Source organism: Colius striatus, chromosome 10, assembly GCF_028858725.1.
Source record: "Colius striatus isolate bColStr4 chromosome 10, bColStr4.1.hap1, whole genome shotgun sequence".
In the NCBI taxonomy this organism is placed as follows: domain Eukaryota; kingdom Metazoa; phylum Chordata; class Aves; order Coliiformes; family Coliidae; genus Colius; species Colius striatus.
Genome location: NC_084768.1, coordinates 21,224,199 through 21,243,804, shown reverse-complemented (window position 1 = coordinate 21,243,804; position 19,606 = coordinate 21,224,199). Strand labels below are relative to the sequence as shown.

General features: G+C 49.4%; 2 protein-coding genes across 3 annotated transcripts in view; one reads left to right on the top strand and one right to left on the bottom strand.

Moving 5' to 3' along the window:
• Positions 1–7,518, top strand: part of COLGALT2 (collagen beta(1-O)galactosyltransferase 2) — a 48,102-nt gene extending 40,584 nt beyond the window's left edge. The window contains exons 8-12 of the mRNA XM_062003567.1: positions 1,791–1,897; positions 2,699–2,831; positions 4,045–4,172; positions 4,687–4,893; positions 5,824–7,518. Of these exons, the coding sequence (XP_061859551.1) occupies positions 1,791–1,897; positions 2,699–2,831; positions 4,045–4,172; positions 4,687–4,893; positions 5,824–6,100 (852 nt within the window). The 3' untranslated portion in view covers positions 6,101–7,518. The remainder of the gene's footprint in view (positions 1–1,790; positions 1,898–2,698; positions 2,832–4,044; positions 4,173–4,686; positions 4,894–5,823) is intronic.
• Positions 7,519–9,203: 1,685 nt separating this feature from the next.
• RGL1 (ral guanine nucleotide dissociation stimulator like 1) overlaps positions 9,204–19,606 on the bottom strand; it is a 76,688-nt gene continuing 66,285 nt past the window's right edge. For both annotated transcript variants that reach the window (XM_062003787.1, XM_062003786.1), the window contains exons 13-18: positions 18,684–18,805; positions 17,777–17,866; positions 15,663–15,852; positions 13,160–13,405; positions 11,871–11,985; positions 9,204–11,316 (exon numbers count right to left, since the gene is read on the bottom strand). In XM_062003787.1, coding sequence (XP_061859771.1) covers positions 11,129–11,316; positions 11,871–11,985; positions 13,160–13,405; positions 15,663–15,852; positions 17,777–17,866; positions 18,684–18,805 — 951 coding nt within the window. In that variant the 3' untranslated portion in view covers positions 9,204–11,128. The remainder of the gene's footprint in view (positions 11,317–11,870; positions 11,986–13,159; positions 13,406–15,662; positions 15,853–17,776; positions 17,867–18,683; positions 18,806–19,606) is intronic.

Sequence of the window (19,606 nt, the reverse complement as noted above, 5' to 3'; positions counted from 1 at the left end):
TATGCAAGGGAATCTTTGGGCTTGCTGTCTTTGTGGTATGGATGTTTTAATCCAGCCAGGAGGAGATGGCAAAAGTGAGGCTGAAAGCCAGGTTCAAGAATTCCCAAGAACTGCCCAGTTCTTGTGCTGTCCCCTCTACATCTGATTCTGCAGGGCAGCTTAGCAGCCCTTCCTTTCTGTGACCATCAAACATTTGGGAAACCTCTCCTGCTTTCCAGTGGCAGAAGGGAACAATTGCTTTCACCTAAGACACATACACTGGAGACTTTGGAGCATCTGGGGAAGCCAAGCTCACAGCTGGGCTCTAGCCCAACCTAGGTACATCCAGGAGTGATGAAAACCATGTTTGCTGTCTCCTCATTGTGGCAGCTCTCCCCCTGCCTTGCTTGGTTGCCTCATTTTTCTATGGCCTTAAGTCAAAATGAACTAGAAAGATAGTTGCTAACACTGGTAATGCCCAAAGACCCTGCAAGAATTCCTTTCGTGCCAGTGCCTCATGCTGTGGAGAGAGCAGGCATGGAGGGGAGAAGGCTGGGGAAGAATCTATTGTGCTTTTATTAACTAGTGTCTGAGTCGTTCCCAGAGCCAGCAACTGCCTGTGTTATTCCCAGAGGCAGCAGCTGCCAGGGCAGCAGTGGCACCAGCACTGAGGGAGCTGCAGTGATCAGGGGAGCCTTTGTTTTGGTGTGTTTTGCTGCATCTGTTTATGTGGCTTGTAAAGTCTGAACCTGATTTGGCTATGTGTGTGAGCGTCTGTGTTTAGGACACAGCTGCTGCAGGTTTTTTTCCATGTTGCCCTTTGTGGCTGAGCTTTATTAGTCCAATTTATTATTTTTGCAGTTGTACTGACCTGGAATTTTATCCATTTCTTACTGGGATGAGTTCTTGCTTCACAGGTTACAAGGCTGCACTTGTCTGCCTGGGACTGAGAAATCTCCCTGACCCTCTGCAATTTACCTGCAAATGAGGGTTTCAGTCCTCTGCCCTCTACCAGAGAGTCTGTCTCCTCAAGGCTTGGATGGAGCCCTGCCCAGACATCTCTGTTCCCAGTCCTGGCTCTCTGCTAGGTTTTCTGCCCTGACAGGGCCAGCAGTGGGTTTTCAGTGCCCAAAGTAATTACAGAAATCCTTTCTTTACCTTGTCCTGGTACATGGATGGCAATCCCCCTGATAATCCTAACTCACAGAATCACAGAAGGGTGGGGGTTGGAAGGGATCTCTAGAGCCCATCCAGCCCACCCCCCTGCTAAAGCAAGTTCCCCTCAATCAGGTCACACAGGAACACACCCAGGTGGGGTTGGAAACCTCCTGAGAAGGGGCCTCCACACCCTCCCTGGGCAGCCTGTGCCAGGGCTCCCTCACCTCAGCAGTCAAATAGTTTTTTCCTTACATTCCTTATCTTCTTTAAACAGAGGCAGTGGCACTGCTGTGCAGAAACATGTGGGGCAGTGTTCCTCTGGGACTGAGGCTGGAGATGGCTGTGTTACTGTGTGCTTAATATAAATCATCCTGTATCTTTAGAAATTACAGACTTGGCTGTAACTGGTCTCCTCTCACCTCAAAGAGCAAGTTTACCCTGGGAACATCCATAAAAAGTAGTTGGTAGAGAACAAGCCTCTAAGCTTTCAACCCCAAACTAAGTCTTGTGAGAAGTTCTAAGCAACCTGAAATGAAAACACACCTGGTATTTTCCTAAGAGCTGCTTTTCTGGTGAGACTTCTAGAGAGGAGCAGATCAGAGCTCCTTCCTCACTCCCAGGCTGGGAGGCTGATCTCTTTGTCTTCTGGGCAGATTTTCATGATCAACCTGAAGCGCCGGAAGGACAGGCGGGATCGGATGCTGCGCACGCTGCAGGAGCAGGAGATTGCAGTCAAGATAGTGGAGGCTGTGGATGGAAAGTGAGCTTGAGCCGGGGTTGCTGGTGTTTGCTACGAGCAGCTTATGTGTAACGGCTTAACACCATCTCCTGGGATGTCCTGACCTCCCTTGTGGTGGGGAAGGGTGGGCTGAGGGGAGAGGGGCAGGTCACTTTTATTTACCTGTTTATCTGTTTGGGGCAGTTTTGGGTTTCTTTCTTCTTTTGCATTCAGTCAGTCTCCAGGAGAGAACAAGAGCAGACTAAGACTAAGATGGAAACCTGGTTAAATTCCTCCTGATTTCTGTGAAGTGCAACACTTGCCCAGTTGAGGGGAGTCAGCAGCACAAGTGGTGGAGAACAGTTATCTGCTGGGAAGACTGCCCAGCCTAGTGCTACAGTGTTGTTCTGATACAGTGTTAACCCTCACACAGCCCTTTCCAAGCTTACTATAAGGCCTGTTAAGACCTTTTTCTAAGGAGAAATCAAGGCAGACATTTTTGATCTGGAAGTTGCAAAAAGGCCTCAGAATATAGGAACCCACATGCCATCTAGTGGCCTTTGAGATTGAGGTACACATCAAGACCTCTTAAAGAAATAATCTAAGGCAAGCCCCTGACAAGTCAATGGTCCCACAAGAAGTCATTGGCAGAGCTTTCAGGGTGTGATGTCAGCTTGATGTACAAATGTAAAACAAGCAGTTCATTTTTCTCCAGGCTTTTGAGCAAAACAAGTGTAGAATTTGTTGAGATATGGCTTTTCTCTGAACAGCATCTCCCATGTCATGTCTCTGTCTGACTTAAATGTATTTTGGTTTTAAATTGTGATGTTCTGTCTTTCCCAGGACGCTCAACACAAGTCAGCTCAAAGCTCTCAGCATCGATATGCTCCCAGGTTACCGGGACCCATATTCCTCCAGGCCACTAACCAGAGGAGAGATTGGCTGCTTCCTCAGCCACTACTACATCTGGAAGGAGGTGTGGAGTTTGGGGGAGTGTGTGGGTGCCACTGCAGGAAGGTGCTGTGGGCCTGTGCCCACGCACAGCCAATCATAAGGCAAAGCATCACAGAATCACAGAATGGAGGGGTTTGGAAAGGACCTCTACAGATCACCCAGCCCAACTGGTTTTAAAGGGTTTAAAGAACAAATAGAGTTTAAAAAACTACTCATTTTCTCCCTTGTTCTGCATCTGGACTGAAGCAAGTTCCAGTACCTCTGCTGGCTTTTCTGAGTCAGCATATCATAAATATTCTGAACAGTAGGGACTTCTGTTACATGAGATAAGAGGTTTTGTTTAGGTGGTAAAAACTGTAGCTTCCATCTTTTCCTAGTCACCTGGGGAGTAATGCTTGAGAAGATCTGGGCTGTGCTGGTCAGAGATGTTGGAGTTACACAGCCTGACATCAACAGGAGGGATTATTTCAAGTAAGGTATGGTGGAGGCAGGGGAGAGGACACGGTACTACAAGATGACTGGGCAATGACAGGGGCTGCCCAAATGCAGAGCTGCTGTCAGAGGTGTGGGCTGCAGCACCTCAGCACGGCAGGGCATTGATCCCAACAGCCTGGAGCCAGCAGAAGGGCTGAAGGCACTGAAGTCAGGCTCTGCTTTTGGGCTTAAGGCTTCTCAGTTGTCATCAGTTGGACCCTGCACACAGGGTCTCACGTTGCCTTTGCCTGTGTGTTCTCCATGTTGTCAGGGCCAGACTTTGGATATGCTAGATGTCCTCCTTCCCAGACTTCAAGAACACTTTCTTCCAACAAAGCAGCCTTGGCATCAAAGGTCACTTATAGAATCACAGAATCATTTTGGTTGGAAAAGACCTTTTAAGATCATTAAGGTCAACCACTGACCTCACACTGCCAAGCCCATCAGTAACCCTTGTCCCTGTCTCCAAGGATGAGAACCCCAGCAATGAGGAGGTCATTGTTGTGGCCATGCTAGCTGGTAGCTCATGGGTTCCAGATGGTGTAACTTCAGATGGAGGATTTTCCTCGATGCAGATGCTCAGAGCCATGGAATATTTTTGGGACTGTTGACACTGGCTCCTGCCACCTCTCCCAGATGAGCTGTGAATGAGGAAGGCTTCTCCTGCCTCCCACCTGTGTTGTCCAGAAGGCAGTGCCAGGTCAGGATGACCCCCAGCAATTTCAGGCTACCATGGTCACTTCTGAACCCTCCTGTTTCAGGTGGTGAACAGAGAACTGGAGAAGACGCTTGTTATTGAGGATGATGTGCGCTTTGAACACCAGTTTAAAAGGAAGCTGATGAAGCTGATGGATGACATTGAACAAGCCCAGTTAGACTGGGAGCTTATGTAAGTAACTGGCCCTCAGCCATCTGGGAACTCGCAGGGCCACAGGGGAGGTTACCAGCACCTGCTCTGTCATGACAGGGATGCAGGTTGATGCTGGAGTGCAGGGAAAGGTGACAGAGACTTTGCAGTGACTCTTCTCATCAGGAGAGATCTGCCTCCTGGGGCAGGCTGCTGCTGGAGTGCCTGCTGGGCACCGTCCCTCCCTTTGTAGGCAGTGTTGGATGATCCCACAGTCTTTGGAGATGCCTCTTTGGTAGAGGAACTGACACAGCTCAGCCCTGAGCCTTGGCCTGTGACATCTTAGCTCTCTTATGAAGCCTCTCACAGCTCTACCACCCTCTGGGTTGGACATGGAAGCTGGGGAGTGATGCAGGATAGAAATCTGTGAGCTTATGCTGGGATTGCTTCTTGGATTGACTCTTTGCCCTTTCCTGGGTGACGTGAACAGTTGTGTGGTCCTAATTGCTGTAGAGTCACTTTGGTTCCAACTGGCTTGGTCTTTTCACCCTTTAAGCTACATTGGCCGGAAAAGGATGCAGGTGCAGGAGCCTGAGAAAGCAGTTCCCAATGTCATGAACCTGGTGGAAGCTGATTACTCCTACTGGACACTGGGCTATGCCATCTCTTTCCAAGGGGCTCAGAAACTCATCGGAGCGGAGCCTTTCAGCAAGATGCTGCCTGTAGATGAATTTCTGCCCGTCATGTACAACAAGCACCCAGTGTAAGTAGGATGCCTGTGTTCCTTGGTCAGATGGGTCTTGCTGAATGATCTGAAGCCAGGTCACAGAATGGTGGAGGTTGGAAGGGACCTCTCGAGATTATCCAGTCCCAGCCCCCTGCTACAGCAGGTTCATCTTGATCAGGTGGCACAGGAATGAGTTCAGGTTTCCAAACCTCCAGAAAAGGAGCCTCCACACCCTCCCTGGGCAGCCTGTGCCAGGGCTCCCTCACTCTCGCAAGAAAGATGTTTCTCCTCATGTTCCAGTGGAACTTCTGTGTTCCAGCTTGAGCCCGTTACCCCTTGTCCTGCCACTGGGCACCAGAGGAAAAAGACTGGCCCCATCCTCTTGACACTCACCTTGTAGGTATTTATAAGCACCGATCAAGTCTCTTCTCACTCTTCTCCAGCCTAAACAGCCCCAGGTTTTAAAAGATAAATATTCCAGTCCCCTCATCATCTTTGTAGCACTTCACTGGACTCTCTCCAGCAGTTCTCTGTCTCTTTTGAACTGGGGAGCCCAGAACTGGACACAATGCTGCAGATGTGGCCTTACAGGTCATATTGGTGTGTCTTATTTCTGGAGCCTTGCTGGGTGGGTGACAGGGCTACTCCTCATGCTTTTTGGTCATCTGAAGCAGAGCTCCTGACACAGGTCAAAGGAAGTGACAGACCTGCTGCGGAAGGGTTCTTGTCCCTACCTGGTACAGGGCTTGTGGGCTGGTTCTGAGACACTTGGCTATCTCTGGTAATAGAGGATTTGGTTGTCTGGGTTGTGTGTGTGTGGTTCTGATTGTAGAGAATCAGATTCTACCCCAGCAACTACCTCCACTCCCTGGGAGCTGTTTGCTAGGTGAGTTGTATGTCACACTTACCAGCAGTGGCACTGATGAATGTTCACTCTGTTACTGATAATTTTTCTCTCTTCTTTAGTGCAAAGTACATGGAGTACTACGAGTCCAGAGACTTGAAGGCCTTTTCAGCAGAACCCCTGCTTGTTTACCCCACCCACTACACAGGGCAGCCAGGCTACCTCAGTGACACAGAGACCTCTACAATCTGGGACAACGAGACCGTGTCAACGGACTGGGACAGAACACACTCATGGAAATCCCGGCAGCAGGGCACGATCCACAGTGACGCCCAGAACAAGGACGCCCTGCCCTCCCAGTCGTCCCTCAACGCCCCGGCCTCCAGGGATGAGCTATGACTGCCCGCTTCCCCGGGACCCTGACAGCTGAACCTGCCTCACACACTTCAGCTTTTCACCCTTGAAAGTTGTAGAGCAGCTATTCTTGTGGTTTCCTCCCCACTTCTCCAAAGGGCAAAGCGCAGAGGTTGGACCTGACAGCTAACCAGGCCGCTTAGGACCGGGTGGGAGATGGAGGAGGAAAAAGAAGTGTTCCAGACTGGCAGAAAGAAGGCTGAGATCTGAACAAAAGCCCTCACAGGCTTTTGTAAAAACCCAACCATGAACGACGTCTTTCTACAGTTCCTCGTGTAGAATACTCTATTTATAAAGATTAATATATAGAGGTGTACAAATGTTAATACCTTTCTGGATAGCTGTAACCGGGCTGGGTATCTGTTTCTCCTTGTAGGTTTGTAGGCTTTTATAACCCTGCTCACTGAGAGGAACTGCAGGCAAGCAGTTGGGTTCTTTGGGTTTGTTTTTCAAAGGGATCCCTGTCAGAATCAAGGTGGTTGCTAGAAATGTTGAGTGTGCTGGAGCAGCGCTCCTCTGCCGTGCCTTCTCCCTCCTCACACTTGTATGGAAAAGCATTCCTGCCTTCCCCTGGCATGTTTCAAAACTTGCCAGGTCCCATCGAAACAGGCCTCCCCATCCAGAGCTGATGTTTGGCATGCCTGAAATCTTGGAAGCTAGCAGAGAATGGGAAGGGGGCTGATTTCATTTGTCTCTGCACTGCCTGAAGGAATACAGGCAGTGGAGTTAGTCTGTGTCGTGTCCTGCTTCACCCCCTGCCTCAATTTATTCCTTCAGGAAAACAAAGCCTATTTAATTAGGCCAGAAACCCAAGTGTGGGCCTTCTAGGAACTTTAAATTCAAACAGGTAGGTTATGAACTGCTTGACCCTGCCTTTACAGAAACAAAAGAACCTCAGAGCTGTGAGTGTTCTCAGCGGTGCTGTTCGTGCCTCCTCGATAGAACTGCGGGTTCCAGGACGGAAAGGCAACTTGCCTTGAGATCTTTTTTCACGTGAGGAGCAAACTTGTGTTTCTTGTTGTTGTTGTTATTCACTGTGGGTGAGTTCTGATGTACTTGCTGTTGGCTCATGCCAGCACAGTATGGTGTTTGGGTTTGTTGGTTTTTTGACGTTGCTCAGAAGCCGGGTGATCGTGGCCTACAGCGTGTAGGGTCAGCTGGCACAGAGCTCAAGCAATGGGCCGCTGTGGCAGCAGGAGGGTGCCCTCCTGGCTGAGCCATGCAGTGCCTCAGCTGCTGGGAGGTCTGTGCAGCTCAGTGTGTGTGGCTGGCTTGGGTTGGCTGGGTATTTTTGAATTTGTTTGTTTTTAATAATTGCTGATCAATGTTGTGCTTTCTGCTCAAGAAGCCATGTTATTGCCCGTCAGCTGGTCTGATAATACATAGAACCTGGTGCAAGATGAGCAGCTGTGTGCATTCTTCCTTGGGTGGGAGTAGCCCTGGCCAGGGAGGGCCAGCTCCAGAGTTTCTCAGCCATGTCACTCTCCCCGTGGAGTCCCTGGCTGTATCTCTGTGCCTGTTGTGCAGCTGCTGCCTGGAGGCCACATTCCTTCCAATGTGTGGGCTGCAGCAGGCACCTGTGACAGGGTGAGTGTGGGGCATGAGGCTGCTGCAGGTACTGTGTACAGCCGGGCCTGCTCTTCCCTGATGAGCCCTCTTGCCTCCTCCTCTTGCTTTACAAGGGGGAAGCACTGTTAAGCACGGCAGTCTCAGAGATGTTGGCAAGAAGCTTGGTGTGGCCTTCAGAAGCAAGGTGTCTGTGAAATGAAGCAGCCAGCATCCTGTGGGGCATTGCACAGGTACTGTCATGTGCAGCGGAGTGGCACAACAGGGAGGAGCCAGTGCTGAGCAGGTAATTCCCTTTGGCGTGGTCTCCTGTCGCTCATCTGATACAGTGCTGCTTCTCCATGTAAAAGCTCATTTATGATCACACATACAATCACCACTGTGTATCCCCTCACAGCATCAAAGAATCCCAGAATGGTGTGGGTTGGAAGGGACCTCTAAAGATTCTATGAAAATGATTTTCCATTAGCAGAACTTAACAAGGGGTAAGTAAGAATTTGCCACACTGCTGTCCTGCCTGAGTGACAGGACAAGGGGTAACAGGCACAAGCTGGAACACAGGAAGTTCCACTGGAACATGTGGAAAAACTACTTTGCTGTGCAGGTGAGGGAGCCCTGGCACAGGCTGCCCAAGGAAGGTGTGAAGTCTCCTTCTCTTGGAGGTTTCCAAACCCACCTGGATGTGTTCCTGTGTGACCCAATCAAGGGGAACCTGCTTTAGCAGGGGGTTGAGCTGAATGATCTCCAGAGGTCCCATCTAACCCCCACCATTCTGGGATTCATGAACCAGAGAGCTGCTTCCCCCCCTACACACACTTTTCCTCCTTTCAGCATGGAGATTGTTACTGTTCTGTGGAGAATCTGAGCTCAGCCCCAGAATGAGGGAATAAGCACCCACAGCAGCTGCCCCAGCACGTGTGGTGACAGACCCGTGTGAGCCCAGAGCAGCTTCCACAGGGTCAGCAGCCAGCCAGCTAAGAGGCAGCTTCTGCACAGGGAAGGTGATGGTGACAGAGCCGAAACTGATTGTCTGCTTGTAACCTAAGAACTCTGGCTTTTGTTTAACAAAGTGGTGTTGTACCCTCACTATGACAGTAGGAAATGCCTGGTTCACCAATCGATGGGTTTGATAGTGGAGGAAATGGAGTAAGGGAGCGGGGAGGAGGTGTTTTCTCTCCCTCTGGAGTGCAGTGGTGGAAAAAGAAAATTGCAACTTAAATTCTCTTTCTTTTGCCTTTGCTGTTGTAAGATGAGAGGCTCTTTAGGGACAAGTGCAGCTGCCACAGTTCAGGGCCTCACAGTGTGACTTTGGCAGCTGTGGCAATATCCCCCAGTGCTGGTGTGACTTGTGAACTGGCTGGTCAGCTGCAGGAGCTCAAAGGTAGGAGCAGCAGCTGAGGCTCCAAACTTTGTATTGTGTGCAGGGACAGGGAAAAACCCAATGAGCCAGGAGGAAAGAATGCCATGATGGCTACCATGGGGAAAAGATGGGAACACACAAAGCAATTGCATTTTTTTTTTCTATTAACTTGTTGCAGAACTCATTTAGTGGCCCAAGAGAATGATTTCATGAAGAAGTTATAAAATTTGTGTATAAGTTACCCCATTAGTTGCAACAGAAATCATTAAACTGAAAGCTCTGGGTGGCTGGGAAGGAGAGTTGAGGGAGCTGGAAGAAGCTGAGAACAGCTGAAACAGTAAAAGTGAGGGAGAAAGGTGTGAGATGTAAAAACCCCACAACTCACAGTAATAAAGTCTAACAGTAGGAAGTAGATTAACTCCAGGCAAATATTAGTGGAAAAAAAGTTTATATACTTATGGTAGAAAGATTACAGAGAAGCAATTAAAAAAATCTATTTCATATATAACCTTTTAAAAATCAAGAACATTCACCTTTCAGCTTAATCCAGACATACAACCTCTGAGTGAACACTACAACAGCTGCTCCCACACAGACACCAATGAACGCTTACGCTGAAATGCAACGAAAACTGAACTTCTTGTAATCTTGCCCTAACTTTGGGCAAAGGTTGAGGCTCAGTTACAAACTCACAGCCTTCACCCTCACAATGAAACTGCAAGTGGAGTTTTTAACTAATGTAGGACCTACTTGCTGCTACTTGTAAACAGAGGTGATAAATCTGTGTAAAACCATAGTACAACCCACCCTGGTTTGCATGGCACATTTATCACCGGTCGTTAATGCAATCTGAGCCCAGCTGTGAAAATTAGTGCTACAGAACTGGGGGGATAAAAGGCCCAGACGTGGATAAGATATAGTCTTAAGGCTTTTTTTAACTGCTACTAACCTATCTCCAAGACAGCCCTTTCAGTAATGGCTGTTTACAATCCAATGTCTCTTTTATGGCTTTTTAAAATAAAATCTCTAACTCTCCTTTCTTTTAACATTTAAAAACTTCACAAAGAACAGATTATTAAATTCTTTATTCCAGCTGAATCCTTTAGTCCAGCTGAAAGGCTGTACCCTGTCAGGAAATTCATTTAATAGACATATATAACAATGCTACAAGTGTATAAGATCTCTGGTGGGTTGGGGTAATGTGTAAAACCTGGCTCTCTCCTCTCCACACCCACTCCGAAAATAAAAGCTCGTGTAGTTGCCCCTCATTAATGAAAATGTGAGTTAGAAGTTCTGCTCCTGAAAAGTGATTGCACATGACAAAGAGGTACATCAGTCATTCCAGAGTACACGCAAAAGGCATTGATTTCTGCTCCAAGGGTTAGCAAAGGAGAAGGAAAACCACCCAGGAGTGGCATTAAGACACGACCTAAGTCTAGAGAAGTAGTGTTTGCTCTGTTCATGTGCAAACCGTGACATTCATCTGAAAGCAAGTGCAGTCCATTCTTCTAAAGTTCTTTGGAGGCCAAAAAAAAAACGAGAAATCCAAAACAGGTAATTTTCTGGCAATGAACAAGTGCAAAAAGAAGGTTGCCAGCTGTGTGACCGCAGTGCCCACGCGTGCAGCTTGCGCCGCCTGAGCACTGTGGGGCCGTACCCGCCCCGTGCTGGAGGCAGCAGCCTTGGATTCCACAGCTCTTCTTCTCCAGTTTTATAAAAATAAATTTAGACCTTCTTCTGTGTAATACTGGCACAAAGGAAACTGTTTTCTCACAAAAACGAGTTGGCTTGTGTGGTGTTAAGACAGACGTCGCCATCCCCTTTTCCCCTCTACCCGGGGCGCTCGCCTTCTTCAGCCAATGTGCAAAACAGACAAGTTCCAGTCCCAGCTGTCTCCAAAGTCTGTGTCCACCTGTCCATATCCTGCATCAAGGGAGTAGAGACCCTCTGGCCCAAGGTCTACCCACTGCTCACCTTGCACTGCAGCCTCAAATATTCTCCCAGTTGAATACTGACACATTCACCTGCTGTAACACTGGATGGTAGCGGAGGTGCAGCTCCCAGCCCGCGCTGCCCACGGCTGCCCCTCACAGGGCGGTTTTGCTGTGCCTGTTGCTCCAGCAGCCACGTTTGGCAGTTCTGGGCAGCGTCAGGCTGCAGCGGCTCCTCATTGTCACCTGCTCCTTCACTGAAGCTTTTTTCCGCAGGATGAAATCGAAGTTCACGTGGCTGTTCATGGCATAGAAGACGTTGGCGTTGGCCGGGATCACCAGCTCTGCAAAAAGAGGCACCCGAGCATGTGTTACTTCGCAGGGTTACAAGTAGCAGAGGGAAGCCAGGAGAGAATTGGGGCTGGGTGCCCAGGCAGAGCAGGTGCAGGCAGTGCTGGGCCCTGTCCTTGTTGGGCTGAGCAGCGTTGGGTGGCACCCACAGCTGCTGCCCCACAGAAAAGGAGCAGGGGGGCAGAGTAGAGGAGATGGAGGCCCTGGCAGCCACTCCAAGAGGCGAGGCTATGCCAAAAGCTCTGTCTGCAGGGCCCCCTGACAGCAATAGGATCCAGGCCTCCCTTTCCCTGGGGAGTCATGCTCTGCCCCCCAGCCCTGGGCCCAGGCAGCTGCTCTTTGGGCACTGCAGGGGGATACAAAGGGGACTTACCTCCCCTGCCCAATCCCCCCTGCAAGAACTCAGCCCTGCACATGGCTTATTGAGGGGGGTTACTCTCACTGGTGGCTGTGACAACATGCCCATGGCATCTCTAACATTGCTTCAAATTTTACTCCTTCAAAATGCAGCAAAACTTCTCAAGCAGCAGCAGTTTTTCTCCCCTACCTTTGTTCTCAGAGATGACCTGTACCAGCTCATAATCCTCAGCTGCATCAGATTCCAGGTTGTGCTTCAACATAGCTCTCTGGATGACAGCAGGAGCTTTGTCTTGGCTGGTTAGCTGGAAAGAGAGTTGCAATGACAGAGTCCACTTATTCACTCCACATAATGATTTGATAATTAGCAAAGGCTTCCCCTTCTGCAGAGCACTTGAGCTTGGAAAAGATTGCAGAGAATGGAGAAAATATGATGAGTCAAGTACTGAAGCAATAGGTAAGATACTGCAAGATACTGAACAGTGGGGGCTGGAATATTTGGGGAGTGGGGGGTGGGTTTAGTTCAAGAAGACAGTGTACTGTAAGAGACAGCAGTAAATCCCAGCATCTGCTCTCCTGAGCAAACACTTTGAGAGATGGAACATTGTTCTCACCAGCCACAAAAGGACACATAAATAACCGCCCCATCTGTTGTTTGCAGACATCAGTTAATCTGCAGTCTCCTGTGCTAAATACTTTCTTTGACACACTGCAAAGATTTTGGGCTTTGTAACTGGCTTTTTGTCTGCTGTGGAGGTGCTGTGCATCCAGAGCAGACACATGGCTTCCTCTACAGCCTGATGCAGGCGAAAGGAAGATTTGTCTCACCAGACACCAAATTAGTCAGGCCCTTGGGGATCAGCTCTTTGCAATTTGGGGAGGTCAGACCACTAAAATCACAAGGTAGCTCCCAGGCCCCATGCACTCTTTCCCTTGGCCCGTGGCCCACCCCTGCCAGAATCCCTCAGTGGAAACAGCATCGAGGGAAACTCCTGAACACTGGTTCCTGCTGGTCTGGAACCTTCACCACAGAGAAGCTGCATAACTAAAGGGCTCATGAGCCTCCTCGTGTACAGCTCTCTGTTTCCAGAAGGCAGCTCCCAGGGAAAGCTTCTCCAGGAAAAACTCGGCATGGGGCATTTTGTGTCAAAACTCACAAGCAAATTCTGAGCTAGAGCAAAAGCAGATAGTGCTAGCAGAAGGTCCGAGGCAGCAGAGCCTGAACTTGATCAGAACGCTTCACTTTTTTATAAAATAACAGCTCGGATTTCAAGAAAAGAAACTTTCACAAAGATGCTGTGTTCAAGCCTCTCACTCATATGAAGCTCCACAAGTTTGGCACGGTAAGATTTGGCATTTTCCCTTCCCAAGGCAGGTTTGGCCAGTGGGCTCCAGTAACAGGCGTTTTCAGAACAAAAAGCATCATTTGTTTAAGTCTTACTGGATGCTGACAGCAGTTTGCTGTTCCAGACTACTCACCAGGATGCTCTTGTACATGTTGCCGTTGTTGTCTTCTATGCTGATGCGGATGATGCAGGTGTCTTTGTTCTGCTGGTTGTAAACAGGAGGCAGTGCTTTTGAGGTAGCGGATGTCATGGTGATGGAGCACTCGTTGGAGGGCAGCAAGGGAGGGGATAAAGTTAGAGATGACATCCCCGAGGAAGATGTGTCCATAGAATGAGTGGTGGAGAAGCAGGAGGAGGAAGAGGAGGAGGATTCCGAGAGCTACACAACAGAAAGAAAACCACCATCATAAACCAGACATTATGCACGTCTGCGTGGGGGATTCTGGAGGAAGCCCTTGAGAAAGCAGAAGGCCTCTACAGAACCGCAGCCATCTGCGCTCCGGCCCGCGGGCTGGCGGGGGGATTCCTCAGCTCCCGACATGTCAACTGCGCCGGGTTCAGGGCACCGTGTGCACGCCAAGGCCGCCGGCGCAGGCCGCGCCAGCAGGGGGCAGCAGCTGCGGACAGCGACCCCGGGCTGCGGGCGGGCCCAGGCACAGCACGGCGCCGCGGCCGTGGCCAGAGCCAGAGCCCGGGCAGAGCCCAGGCACAGCACGGCGCCGCGGCCGTCACCAGAGCCAGAGCCCGGGCAGAGCCCAGGCACAGCACGGCGCCGCGGCCGTCACCAGAGCCAGAGCCCGGGCAGAGCCCGGGCACAGCACGGCGCCGCGGCCGTCACCAGAGCCAGAGCCCGGGCAGAGCCCGGGCACAGCACGGCGCCGCGGCCGTCACCAGAGCCAGAGCCCGGGCAGAGCCCAGGCACAGCACGGCGCCGCGGCCGTCACCAGAGCCAGAGCCCGGGCAGAGCCCGGGCACAGCACGGCGCCGCGGCCGTCACCAGAGCCAGAGCCCGGGCAGAGCCCGGGCACAGCACGGCGCCGCGGCCGTGACCAGAGCCAGAGCCCGGGCAGAGCCCAGGCACAGCACGGTGCCGCGGCCGTGACCAGAGCCAGAGCCCGGGCAGAGCCCAGGCAGAGCCCGGCGCCACAGACGCCACATGTGCCAGAGCCCGGTGCCACAGATGCCACACGCGCCTCTGCTCCGCTGCAAACGGCTGCCCCGTTCCTCCTGCTGCCCGGGGCTTTGCCCTTCCGTCCGTCTGCCTTGCTCAAAACCTGCCGAGGTGATGTTCCCTCTCCAACTAAAACAACCCCCTTAACCAGTGCTCCAGCTCAACACTTCAAATGACTGATGGATGACAGTGTCTGGGACATCGTGTTTCATTTGGTTTAAGAGCATTTAGTATGATTTAGTTTAAAACATCCATAAGCTAAACCCCAATGTGACACTCCTTAAAAAACATCCCTGCAAAGGGCTTCCACAATACAGCTGCAATTTAGTTCAAAAGGGAAGAATTGGTAGGGAAAATGAGCCTGTGGTTCACCCCAGAGCCCCTGTGCTGCCTGGTTCTCCATGCAGCCCCTCGCTCTGGATGGTGACAGCACACACGGCCTGTCTGCTCTCAGCACCAGCGCTCCCAGCCTCAGCCTGTGCTACAGGCTGCAGGGCTCTGTCTCCTCTGCCACAGGAGGGATTTCCCGGCACGCTGGTGCGAGGCAGATGCTGGCTGCAGGTGCTGAGAGGGAGCTGCTGGGCAGGAGCGGCAGCAGCAACCGCTCCCACCTACCCAGCAGGTTACACCGAGCCCAGGCACTGGGTGCATCCTGGCAGCAGGGAGCTCACGGGAGGCCAAACCCCTGGTGAGCTCCAGCCTTTACCTGCCTCTCACTTGGCCAGCTGCAGCTGCTCTGCCTTTCCCAGGATTAGGCTGTTACTGAGGCACACACATTTTCCCACCCATAAAAACACCTCTCCCAGAGTGCAGTCCCACTTCACTGCAGCTGGGCTTTCCTTGGTGAGCTGAAGTCAAACTTCCTTTTCCAGCTACAGCTGACTGAGCATGATGAACACCACAGTAGGCTGCTAACAGCAGAATAACTCATCTAACCTAAGATACTCAAAGAAGAAATGACTAGCTATTGATCCTACTCCTCTTCAGCTGATCCCATCTCCCATTTCACTTGTTTTGTTCATGGGGGCTTTATAAATCCCCTGTGCCTCTGCTAATGTCACGCTGCCACATGCCATGAGCAAGTGTGAGGCTCCTCACTCCATTTCCCACAGGCTCAAAGTTATTAATGCTGCGAGCCTGCCTAGCATGATGAGGGACCAAAAATTAACCTCATGCTTCTCCAAGGCCTCATCTAAACCAAAACTGCTGCCAGGGACCCACAAGAAAATGTCATTCCAGGGAAAGAGATCTTCAGTCTGCCTTGTGTATCAGCAACACATCAGGGATTGTGCAAAAATCCTGACTGGACTGCATCGATTTTTGCTCATTTCTTTCTAGAGTCTCTCCCTTCCACTAAAGCAATAATTCTAGTCATGATCAATAGGCTTTAGTGAGCATCTACAGCCTGTCTGCAGTGTTGACAATCTCTCACAGGCTGTTTATACTGACAAGGCCCAGGCCGTACCTTCTTCTGAGTGTTGTCTGGCGTGCCAATGGGACTGATGCAGACGTCTTCAGATTCAGAGTGATTAAACTCACAGGATGAGACGCTGGCTGAGTCTGTGCTTTCACCAGAACTCCCAACTGGAGTAGAAGATTTGGGTTCTTCTTTGCTAGGTGTACTAGGGGTGATCACCTCGGAGCCTAGAAACAGTCTAGAAAAGCAAGCATAAAAGCCACTAAGTGAAAATAGAACAGAGCTGGGCTGAGCAAAGCTGCCACTTGGTTCAAAAATCTTATGTACTGGTTTGTTTTCCTATCTTGAGCAGCCTATTTTTTTCATTTCCTCTCAGTTGTTTATATGGTTTGTCAAGACAGTTTGTTCCACACTAGCACAATACCTTCCTGAGCAAGGCCAGAATCAGAGCTCATGCCCAAGTCCCACCACCAAGACTCCGCTCTGTTGACTTTTCAGACCTGTTAGGAATGATTGATGGTAAACCTGATGTGTTTCCAAACCAAGGGATGAGGGGCAAGTTGGGGGCATGGCAGCTGACTCCATCTCACTGCTCTCACACTCTGGTCCCTCTGGCATGGAGCAGCTCAAGAGCTACTGGGGCACCAGGAATGAAACATAACACATGGCCTTGCACCAGGCAAAGGTCTCCAACAGGCAAACGCATCCCCGTTGCAAGTTCTCTCAGTCAAGCTGCCACAGATACCAGTTTCTCTTTGAGTCCAAATGGAGATGTACACAATGAGGAGATCACAAGGAAGTGGAAATTACAGGCTCTCCTTCTCCAAGACTAATTTCCAAATGCAGGTCAAGTAAATTGAAAGGAGTGTCAAAGGAAACAAACTTGTATGAAGTCAAGAAGCAAGGTGAATTAGATGCTCTGTCAGCACACAGTAAATGATTTACAACAATTTAGAGAGGTGTCACTGTTGGGATGAATTATGCCACTCTTTTCTACAGTACTCATTTGCAAAATACAGTCAGAGTGCAGATGAAACAACTCTTTAGGTGAGACTGCACAGTGCTAACAAACCCAATGCAGTAAATTACAATGCTACAGCACTGAAACTCAGTCAGGAATCAGAGAATAAAGTCCATGCTCTGCAGCGACAACTCCTACACATGGCTTAGGCACGTGCCGAGGGAGGCACGAATGAGAGGCCACTGAGAGTTCAGGCACTGTCACCTTCAAAGCTCACCTTCACATAATATGTCACCATCAACTCAGATGGACTACTTGACACCCTTTCCAAACAGCTGCCTGCAGTTTTTTGGAATATCAGAACTCCAGACTGCAACCATCTATTCTTCCTTCAGACTCTAACCCACAGTAGCACTGAGGTGAAGTGAATGGCTACTGTCTGTTCTGAGGAAACGAGGCACAAGAACCACACAGGAAAGGGCAATTAAGAGGTGATAGGGCACTTAAATCCATCCATTTCTGCCCTTATCTTGATCATGCCACTGGCATGTGGGAGTCCCTATCTCCCATTGCATCAGGTTCAAGTTTCTCACCCTTACAGATATTTTTACTTCACTCCTTGATCTCTGCCTTCATTCCCTGCAGCTTTCCCTGAATTCCTGCTAGACTGTTGTTTCCCATGTCTGCTTAGCTGCACACCCCTGTTCTCCACCCAGCTCCTGGGTTGAATCTTTTCAGCATTAGACTAAATTGGACCACATCCCCATGATCCTTTTCCTTCAGACTGTTTCTATTATCAAATGCCTTTTTGCTAACCTTAATTTTCATATTAAAAGGAATTTTTGATGTGGACAGAAAATTAGACATTATCCTCATTTACTCTGCTTTGCTACTGCATTCAGGAAAGTTATTACACAACAGATATTGAATTTATAATACAGCACTAAAATCCTTCTTTTTTCTGACACCTGGTTTGTTTCTCATCTCTTCCATCATTAACAGTCCTCATGACTACTTGTAACAATAGAAAAGAGACAGCTTCAGACAGAAGTACACATTCCTAGCACTGGTGTCTCCTTAAAGTAATGAAGTGGTCTGGATTCCCAGCCAGGTTTTTCAGCTGGTGAAAGGAGAACTGCTTGTTAGGTTTGTGCTGGTTCATAGGAACACACCAAACACCCCTTGGCCCCGTCATACTCACAGGCTGAACCGCTTCACCATGCTCTTCCGAGACTTCGGTGATGTGGCGCTGGTGTCGGCAGCTGCTTCAGCCTCACATGAAAGGCTGTAACTGCAGAACAGAGGACATTGGATTCATTTGTACAGACAAAACTATTAGTGAGATGCCTCAAAGTATTCAAGAGATTTGAGAAACCTTCAGCTATTCCCACTTGACAGGAGGTTTCAACCCCACCAAAAGGAACATAGCTCTGTACATGGTGAAGGGGATGTTTCACATCTCTGTAATAATTTAAAAACTGGTTCATTTTTGGATGAACACAACTTTATATTAAAAAAACAATCAAGAAAATACTTAAAATACTAGGTGAATCTCGGATCAGCTGACACATTTTTTACTACAAGTCGGTACAATGCAGTATGTATCTGTGCTTACTCGCTCAGACAGTGCAGCAGACTGGTATGCAAACACACAGTGGAGATACTGAACTACTGTAAACAGACTGTCTGGGGTTGGTTTAGCAGCATGTGCAGTAGCATGGAACTCAGCAGGGCTGCAAAACCCACCCCAGATGCCCAGAAGACATTTATGTGGTGAGGACTCAGATAAATGCCTTGGCTACCTGCTGCCTGCATCCACCAGCCTAATGCTCAGTGACTACATCTTCATGTCCCTTAAGCTCAGCTGAGTGTGTGCCTGGGCATACAGACTGCCCAAGACACAACAGACAATCATCTTGCACTCAGAAATCTGATTTCCAGTCTCAAAACTTAACCCTGCTAAGTGCTCAACAGGTTCTCTACAGCTGTCTAGCAGAAGACAGAAATATTTCCACTCTCCTTGAGCAGCAATATATGTAACTTCTTGTGAGAGGATAACTCAAGGCTGACATACCCTACCTGCTTTGCCAGCTGGACTGAGAACCTACCTCTCCTCCTCAGTTAAATGCTGCTGTCTCCTGAACCACAGGATGAATTTTTGGTCTGGTGTCATGCAATAGCTGTTACATGCAGATTGCAAGAGCTTAATTTGTGCAATTACTTCAAATTCCTAAGAAAACAAGGAAATAAGAATTCTAATTAGAAAACAAGATAAAGTCAAAGAAATTCATTCATTTACTAAACACACGCAACAGTTCCAGCACAAACTTTGTTTGACCTGAACTTCAGTTTCAGTTGAGTGACTGTTTCAAGAACCAGTTTTTCAAACAAGTCTTTTTTTTTTCCCCTCCAGCATCCATAACATGCTGTAAAAAAATGAACATTTTCTCAGACATGCACAAATTAGAAGACAAACCCAAGAAATCATACTTCACCACTTCCCAAGTACTAACTGAAGTGTAATGCTGCTGCAAAGCCCCTGAACAGCTGGACTGCTGGTTGCTCCTCCAGGAACAAGGGTAGCAAAGGGTCACAAATTCTGTGCTGGCCAGACCAGGTCCAAGGGAAGAATCATGCTCTGGACTTGGGTGGTTCTCAGGCAGCAGGCAAGGGGAATGATCAGGGGTGCTTGTGGTGACAGCAGAGCCAGATCCTCCCCGGCTTTGCATGTGTTGTGCACTCACATTTGCACCAGAGGAACACAAAATGCTGTCTTTAGTACATAAAGCTAGAATGCACAGCTCTTCTGTAACTCTACTAGCACCCACACTTGGCCAAAATAATTCTTAAAACCCCCTTGGTGTTAGAGCAGGTTGTGGAATGGGGATGTAGGACTGGGTACTGGGCCCCGTTCAGAGGGCAGCTCAGCCACTGCTGGGTATGAAGCTGAACTGATGACCACAGAAGCTCATGTATCATGTAACTGGGCAGTCACATATACAGGGCAAGTCTAAGAAGTGGTTTGTAGAGC